General features: G+C 45.3%; 1 protein-coding gene across 2 annotated transcripts; it reads right to left on the bottom strand.

Annotated features, from left to right (window-relative positions):
* Positions 1–1471: 1471 nt before the first annotated feature.
* On the bottom strand, positions 1472–7535 carry CTLA4 (cytotoxic T-lymphocyte associated protein 4). Of its 2 annotated transcripts, XM_046659438.1 has the most exons (4): positions 7388–7535; positions 4434–4781; positions 3865–3974; positions 1472–2610 (listed from the first exon to the last, which is right to left on the bottom strand). In XM_046659438.1, the coding sequence occupies exons 1-4, from the start codon at positions 7494–7496 to the stop codon at positions 2506–2508; spliced, it is 672 nt and encodes a 223-aa protein (XP_046515394.1). In that variant the 5' UTR covers positions 7497–7535; the 3' UTR covers positions 1472–2505. The 2 variants fall into 2 exon arrangements, with proteins under 2 accessions (XP_046515394.1, XP_046515395.1); XM_046659439.1 differs by lacking the exon at positions 3865–3974.
* Between the last annotated feature and the right edge of the window lie 1056 nt (positions 7536–8591).

Here is an 8591-nt window from a genome sequence, read left to right as displayed (position 1 = left end):
CCCTTTCAGTGGAATTCAAGGTCAAAGTCTTTCTTGCCCATTTCTTCTGCCGCAGAGGAATGTTTTTTGAACTAAAGAATATTTAGTTTTTCAAGATTGAAGCTAAGTGAAGAGAGCAACGCTTAGCGCAATGAACAGCTAACGGTAGAATTTCAGCTAACAGTAGACGAGATATTCAGCTTGTGTAAAGTAGTCCACCGTCTGAAGGTGTCTGAAAGATACCTCAGAGATTCCTTGTCTAAGGCTCTCTCTGGCATTTAGATCAGCCATCAACTACGGAAAAGAACAATCTCTCTAAAGTCATTTCCAGGAGTAGAAATGGTATCATCCTCTCCACCGGGGCTCCTAAACTGTGTGTTTCTTCACGGTTTCCAACCAAAGGCCAAAAGAGCAAGTCTCGGACACATTGGGAGCTCATTGTAGGTAATCGCTATTACCATATTTGGAAAGACTTCTTCATTTTTATTTAACAAATCTTTACGGAATGTTCATTCTTTGCTGTCTCATTTGTTTGTTAGCACTTGCTAGGAAAAAAGAGGGAGCTATATAGTGAGCAAGAGAGAGAGAGAGAGAGAGTCCTCAAGTAGCTATTTTCAAAACTTGATGGGTAAAAGAAGCACTGGGGAACTTGTTGGAAGGGCGGACTCCTGGCCCCATCGCCCAAAGATTCTGATTCAGTGCATCTGAAGTTAAGCACTTGAATCAGCATTTTCAGTAAGTGACCCAGCTGATTCAGTTACAGGTGGTCCTGGCCACGCTGAGAATCATTTCACAAGACAATAACAGGATGTGGAGGTCCAGGATAAGAAACCTGGAGTGGAAACCAAGCAGGCTGAGACTCCACATTGGTTAACCGAGAATCACAGACATCTCAGTGGACCAGGCCTGGGCCTGCCAGTTGTCACCAACACAAGCCCGCAGGTAGATTTCCCCACCCCTGTGAGACAGTCCATTTGGAAGCCACAGGGAAAAGCTCCATTTGCTATGGAAGCAGATCAAAATGGCTATGTGAGCGTGGTTGACGATGCAGGAGTTGCCATGGCAACTCTAATCCATGTAGGAGCTGAGCTGAGAAGGCGAGCGTGGGTAAGAAAGAGGAGGTGACGAACCTGTGCCAAAGAGACGGCTGCGTGGTTTTCGGAGGACTGCTGTCTCCATGGGAACCACTTTATAGCTCAAATAGTTAAGAAGAAATCAGAAGGACAGAGGCTGAATTCCTTCCTGAGTGGCTTGCAGGTCAAGGGCTGGTGGACAGCTAACTCATGAAGCATTATCTGCCCTTTCGGGTCTCTTCCATTTGTTCCCAGGGATTCCAATACTGGAGACTCCACCAACTCTTGAATGAATCAAAGCAAACAAACTCAAACACATACTCAGATACAAGGAAGTGGAAGACAACTCTGGAAAACAACTACTACATATTTTTATTTAATTAAAAATATTATACATGTTGTTGCATTTTCATGGAAAATATTGAGTTTAAAAACACCAACAGTGTTAGTTTTCAGAAACCTTCATCACCCTACTCTGCCCCTTCCAGGGCGCTGCTGTTTTCTGTCTGTGGCATTAGCCGTGTGTAAGGAACCGGGGCCCCGTGGAACTGGAGCCTCCTTGAGGTTCCTAACCAGAGGACTCCTGGAATGAGCCATCTTCCCGACAGCAGTGTTCTGTCCAGTTAACTCAGATGCCACCGGCTTTGGCTTCCTTGAAAACCATTGAAAGGAGCTGATAAAAGCCCAAAGCACGTGTCAACACCAATGCAGCCCAAGATGTCTGCAAGACTTGGCTATAACCTCACCCAGTTTCCAAGCCAGTTAGCAAGTGACCTTGTGTTCTACCTGGTGTATTAGTGTCCTGAGCCCTTCCACAAAACTTCCCCTGAACCCGCGGTGGGAAGACACTGCCATATAGTGTTTGTATTCAAACCATCAGCAAATACACAAAAGCACATGTGGCCCCCATGCAAAATACTATCAAATAAAAAATACATATTGGTACAATACAACCTTTGGAGTCACTGGCTAAAATATAGCCATGTGAGTATTTTTAAAGTCTTCATGTAATTATACATTTGGTAAGTAAAATAACACGGTATAAAAACTTAACTTGAAAACATCGTTTCAACTATACACTCTCACATATAAATACAAGGTGTGTACAATATGGCCCTGTGCCTCACCCCCTTCCTTTGCTTTCTTTGGACTGGACCATTCCCTAACTTGTATCCTGCATCCCACACCATAAGGCTGCATCCCTGTATTGCTCCCAAGTGATGCTTTTACTAAAATTAGGTCTCATGTAACAGAAACATCCCCGCTCTGCTTTCCTGCTCCCTTGCTTTAAATTATAATACACTTAATTTGGGTTCTGCATCCAGCTTTACATTAAAGAGAGATGAATCTCCCCCAGATACACAAACAAACAAAAACAGCTGGACAGCAAAAAGTTACAGTGACCTCAGCCCTTAAAAATTGGAACGTGGTCTTTCTGCTTCATAATGGTCTCTCAATTGATGGGAATAAAATAAGGCTGAAATTGCTTTTCACATTCTGGTTCTGTTGGGGGCATTTTCACATAGACCCCTGTAGTAAGAGGACTTCTTTTCTTTAGCTGCCAAACACAAAAAGAAACAGTAATTAGTATTGAGAAATACAGAAGCTACTTCTAACCATAATAGGACTCAACAGATATTGGGTCTTGATGTTCGCAACAGACAGAATTATAAGCCCCAGGAGACTTTCTTGATTCAGCTATTAAAATTAATTTTAGATAAATAACTCTATGGTATTGATGTAAAATAGTGACCATTTTCTCTGACTGGAAGATAGGAGAAAGAGATTTTGAGAAAGCTTCTGAAAGAACACCCAAAATGCCTAGATAATTGCCTGAATCTTGTCTGCGGGCTGCGAGTTTGATAAGATAATAAACCTGAGGTGTCCTGTTTGAGAGCTGTGTTTCTCATCTCCGCTCCTCATATAGTTTTTATGACTTTGTCTGCCCTAGTTTCCAGTTTTTATCACCTCAGTAAGTTGAGGTCTAGTCTATTAGTCTGTGTGGCAGCTTGTAGCAAATGAGATAGGAAAAAGCGTGTGTGTGTGTGCATGTGTTCGTGTGTGTCTGTGTGTAAGACAGAGAGAGAGCGAGAGACAGAAAGGGAGAAAAAGGGAGGGTGGAGGGAGGGAGAGAGGGAAGGAGAGAGGAAGGGGAGGGAGAAGCCAGCCTTGGGAGAGGTGGCTGAGAGGGAGGTGAGACAGAAATTCTGACACGAGGCCTGACCTCCAGACCTCCGTCTCTTCCAACAACAACTGTAGTCAACAAAAACAGGAGTTTGCATTTACTAGGCGGGAAGGGAGGGCAAGACTTCCCAGTCAAGCAGACTGGGTAAGGGGGAGCCCTGGACAGGCGTGATGTGGACAGCAACAGCTTGGGCAGGAAGGCACAATAGGGTGACCCTGAGAGACGGCTTCCAGGGGAAGTAGGGGGACATTAAGGTAGAGAGTAAAATCTATCCAGGATCCCAGCAGCGTTTTGCCTGACCTAATCTTGTGTTTCAGGGTTGTTAACTTAAGTACAATTGTCATGAAGGTAAGGAGCAAAACAGCTGCCCCATGTTGTTCAAACAGTTACTCAAACTGAAACCCTGTCAGAAGACACAAACATTCAATGTCAAACACATTCCTCTATAGTATTAGTCATCCTGATACCTCAAAGGCCAATGCCAAGGGTTCTAGTGTGTTCTTTACCACTGTCCTTTCTCTTCTTCATTTCTTGCTTCATCTCAAAAACACTAAACAGTGTCATTGGTCAGTTGTCATTGCTAAAGGCATCCCCACCAAAATAGTGCGCTATCTATGTCACACTCACCATTCTGCTCAAAGAAACAGCTGTGATGAGGAAGCTGTAAAAAAACAACCCTGAACTGACTGCCGCCAGGATCCAGAGGAGGAAGTCAGACTCCGGGCACGGTTCTGGGTCTGCAACAGAAGACCAAGCAGAGCCTCCTGTGACACTCTTCCAACTGCACCCCTGCTCCCCCCATCGGTGAAAAAGTGAGGGGGTTAAAGCTGCCAGATCCTGACGTCCCCCTAGATGGAGTTGTTAGCCCACAGGGGAGTCCGGCTCTTTGGGGCTACCTCCCAGAGTGTCATATCAAAGGCACAAGGCCAAACTTCCTGATGGTTATCACCCCAGGGTGAATACCCCAACCTGCCAGTAGAAAACACTTTCCCCAATCCACTTTACTTAATAGTCAGGATGCCATTTGGGTGGCCACTCATACTAAGCAAGCCCACCATATGGTATCCCAGAGAACTCTTAAAGAGAATTTCCATGATCCCCAAAATGAATCACCTGAACGTAAAGAGCGAAACTGTTTTCAAGCAAAGAAGACAGCAATGCAAAAAATGCCAGTTTAGTGATGCGACTTTGCTCACCAATGACATAAATCTGGGTTCCGTTGCCCATGCCCACATAGTAGGGCGGCGGGTACATGAGCTCCACCTTGCAGATGTAGAGCCCCGTGTCCATGGCCCTCAGCCCTCGGATGGTGAGGTTCACTTGGTTTCCAACGGAGGTGCCAGTGCAGGTGGAATCATCTAGAAAGGTCAACTCATTCTCCACCATGTACGTTGCGGCGCAGACTTCAGTCATCTGGGTGCCCGCCTGCCGTAGCACTGTCACTCGGACCTCGGCGGCTTTGCCTGAAGATCCATACTCACACACAAAGCTGGCGACACCCCGGCTGCTGGCCAGCACCACTGCGGGCTGGGCCACGTGCATCCCTAACATGGAAAAACCACAGGGAACTCAGTGTACTCATGCTCATCCCAACCAGGCCCAGGCAAGACCTCAGGCCAGAGAAGGTATATCTTTGAAGGGCACCCTCCCTTCAGCCCTCCCCTCCCCTTCAACAAACCCATCAGTCTCCCCTATCCCTTCCCTTCTTCACCCACCGCAGCTCCCCCTCCATCTCTCTGCTGTCTTCCAGCGACTCTCCATAAAGGTGTTTCCTTATTAGAAACTGGTTTCTTGACAGCATTTGGTTGTGGCAGGAAGAACATTGATGCGACAAACAGAAGGCCTGGCTCCATGAAATATGCAATTTGGGGCAAGTCAGGCCTCCCCTGGAGCCTTCATTTTCCCTCCATGCAGTAAGAGGGGATTAGATTGGGCGCTATCAGAGTGTCTTCCAACTCTGGTATTCTAAGGTTATTCTAGAACCATAGGAACTATAGTTCAGAAACTACAATGAGTAGTAGGGGAAATTTTGGAGCTTAAGATACAGAATCTTGCCTTATCCCTCAAAGCATATGTCCAAAACCTCTGCCCACATTTACCTGGCCCCGTACCGCTATCACCCACGAGCAGGTGAGCCTTGGCCCGCTGTGCCGGCCAGCGCCTTCCCTGGCCTTCTTGTCATAGAGTGAGGGATGCTGCTAGATGGAGGAAGCCACAGAGCAGAGGGCACCGGGTCGTTTCCTCTCTAGGCTGAGGCAACCCTGCTGTTAACTTCTGTGGGCTTCCCCGGCCACCGCCACCACCTCTTCCGCCACCCTCTCTCCTTCACTGGAACACCCTCGTGCTCCTTTGTTCTTTTTCCCTCTGGCTTCTACAGGATAAGAAAGGCCTTTTCTCCATACAAAAAGGCTCACATCATCTAAAAAATGGTGGCTTCATGTCTAATTACCTTCCGGTAACTAACCTGGCCCCTCTCCAGTCAATCATACAAGCGACCCCCAAAACTTGGATTGAACCATGTCACTCATTCTGCTCAAATCCTTTGATACCTTACCCACCATTGATTGCAAAAACAAATAAAACAAATAGCATTCAATGTCCTCCATGATCCAGTCCCAACCCAGCACTCCAGTCTGGGTTTCCAGGACACCTCTTCCTGTGTATAAATCACTTTGTACTAAAGGAATTGGTCCTTTCCCCCAAGCACCTGCACTAGACAATATTTATCCTCAGAAGAGAGGAAGATACAGCAGCAGCAGCCGCCGCCATGGTTAATCCAGCAGCCCCGGCTGGCGAGACACAGTCTCCCTCCCCAACCGTCGTCTCTGTCTATCAGAGGTGCCCTCTGAGCATTCTGTGCACTGTTATAACTCCATTGCAGTACTCAATCAAGTTCTGCCCTGGATTAAAGTTTTTGTGCACTAATCACACCTCCTCCAGCTTCTGCCTTTGGCTTGCAAACTCCTGGGAGCAGCCATTCTACCCTGCCCAAATGGGCGCTCAATGACCATTATCACATCGACTCTGAACCGAGAGAAGATCGATCTCCTGCCGCTCCCCAGGCGAGCTCCCAGTTATCACCACTAAAACTGCTCACATGCGATTTTCCAGTATGCACCGTGGGAGAATCCCAGTTACAGGTTGAGATAAATTTTCGAAAAAGGAAATTTGATTACTTCTAAGGGTATTTAATCTTTGCATGTTCAAAACACATAAAATAAGAAAATGTATATGAACATTTCTTCTCTAGTGAAAATTAAATCATCAAATATCTTTTGAACACCTACTTTGTGCAAACCATATGGTTTCTTAACTGAGAAGTTCTAGAGAGAGAGAAAGTTGAAGTTTGGTGGCGACGGTCATCGTTTTACACTATGTAACAAACCTGGTATCAAGCTCTAAAGAGCTTTATTTCATCTGAGAATTGGGGAATCTGCCTCTGAGGCCACAGGTAAGTCAGGCAGCAATTAAATATCTGCTGCCAAACAGACTGATGGCTTGCTTTCTTTCTTCCTTTCTGTCTTTTTTGTTTTACAATTTCAAACTGCTTTCATTTTTTTGATAATTAACTAACTACTATATAGAATTTATTAAGAAGACCTTAAAGCATTGAATTGAATAAAAAAGGCGTTCTTCCCACAATTTGCTTAGATTTTAAATAAGCTGGCTAAATTAGTTTATAAAAGTGAATTTAAGGGCCTTGGAACCTTGAAACCGGTAGGAAAGAAACTTCTCATGATTTGCTTGAATCGATGTTTTTTTAAAAAGCTTAGGATCACCATCATCCTAAGCTCCAGTGTATTTAGGACTGTGGATATCTTTTCTCTCTTAAATCACTTAACTAGACAGTATTTTCTTCCAATCTTATAGAAGTGTCTGAAATTCCTTATGTCTCCCAAACCAACTCAGGAGTATTCATTAGGCTCTTACAAGATGCCTGGCACTCTGCTGTGAGCTGTATCTTTGCTTATTTGCTGCCGCCAGCTGTCCCCGTCTGCCTTGGAACACAGAGCTATCCAAGCCTGGAGACTGGAGTTTTACCTCTATCTTCTGGCTTTGCTTTAAATCACTGCCCTTGGCTGCTGAAACCAATGAAACCCAGGTGGGAGAAGCACCTCCTCCAGCTTCAGGCTCCAAAAGCCTCACTCACCTTTGGAGAAGACGGGCATGAAGAGAAGAGAAAATAGCGCGGTGCAGGGCCAGGTCCTGGGAGCCGGATCCAGCCGTGCCCCACGCCTCCGGAACCCGAAGCCAGCCATGGCCTTATGGGAGTGGTGATCAGGTCTTCAGGAAGCAGAGCGAAACCTTTCAGGATCCTGAAGCTTTGAAATGTGTTTGAACCCACACAGAATCAAGGACTTTATATAGCTGGCTTTGATCCCAGGCGTGTACTACACATGTGCACACACAGAAGGCACCTGAATAGAAAGCCTTTTTGTTTTGGTTTTACGAGAAAGGAAGCCGTGGGTTTAGCTGTTACGTCGAAAAGATAACCTCGAACACTCAAAGTAAAACTGAACAAAACAAGCCAATCCATGGATGGAAAATGTACTCAACTTGAAACTGAAGCTCTTGTTCACTTTGAGGATAACCAAGTGGAGACTAGGAGAAGTTCCTGGAGTGCAGGAGTCCCTTTAATTTCCCATTTTATCCAATTATCTGCGTATCTTTTACCACCGAATTCATTTCATTGACATCCCAAAGCTGCCAAGCTGCCGGCTCTCTGAGCCCTTGAGCTAATGACAGGCTTCATCCCTGGAGGTCATCGATAAGAGCTCTGAATTCCAGCCGTGAGGCGCCATCTCTGGCATGCTTTACAAATAAGAGCTCGTTTCTCCAAGCTCCATTTAAAATTTTGTTAAAAGAAAACACAAAAATCACAAGAAATAAACTGATCTGCCTCTGGTTTTGCAGAGCAGGAAAGAATTCAGGTGTCCTTGAAAGCCTTAACTCCACAAAGGCAACACAGACCTGGAGAAGGTCCAGAAGCAGTAAACCAAAATCATCCAAAACGCTCACACCTTCCACAAGAGGATAGACATTTTTTTTTCTCTAATGGGAATTTTTCAAGCAGAAAATCCAAGAACTAAGATTAAATATGACTGAAGTTCTTAAACTTGTGAAAGTTGTAGACAGGACAAATGTTCATCCTATAAGAGAATGCTAAGCGTTGGGGACCCCTCCCTTCAAACTGGGGAGTTTTTGTATATTTCAGTGATGAAAGAAACATTTCTTGAAAACCTATAATATGCCAGAAATTGAGTGCACTTAGTATTGAATAATGGCAAGACAAAACATGGTTAATGACTTCAGGGGCTTCTGGAAGACTGACATGCAGACAGACAGTCGCAGCG

This window comes from Equus quagga, chromosome 4 (genome assembly GCF_021613505.1).
Source record: "Equus quagga isolate Etosha38 chromosome 4, UCLA_HA_Equagga_1.0, whole genome shotgun sequence".
Classification (NCBI taxonomy): domain Eukaryota; kingdom Metazoa; phylum Chordata; class Mammalia; order Perissodactyla; family Equidae; genus Equus; species Equus quagga.
This window is presented reverse-complemented; position numbering and strand designations above follow the sequence as displayed.

Excerpts from the sequence above, each read along its gene's own strand:
- CTLA4 (XM_046659438.1), bottom strand. The coding sequence starts at position 7,496 with ATGGCTGGCTTCGGGTTCCGGAGGCGTGGGGCACGGCTGGATCCGGCT. Across the intron at positions 3,975-4,433 it reads AACCCAGATTTATGTCATTG|ACCCAGAACCGTGCCCGGAG; the intron begins GTGAGCAAAGTC and ends CTTCTGTTGCAG. Across the intron at positions 2,611-3,864 it reads CTGTTTCTTTGAGCAGAATG|CTAAAGAAAAGAAGTCCTCT; the intron begins GTGAGTGTGACA and ends TGTGTTTGGCAG.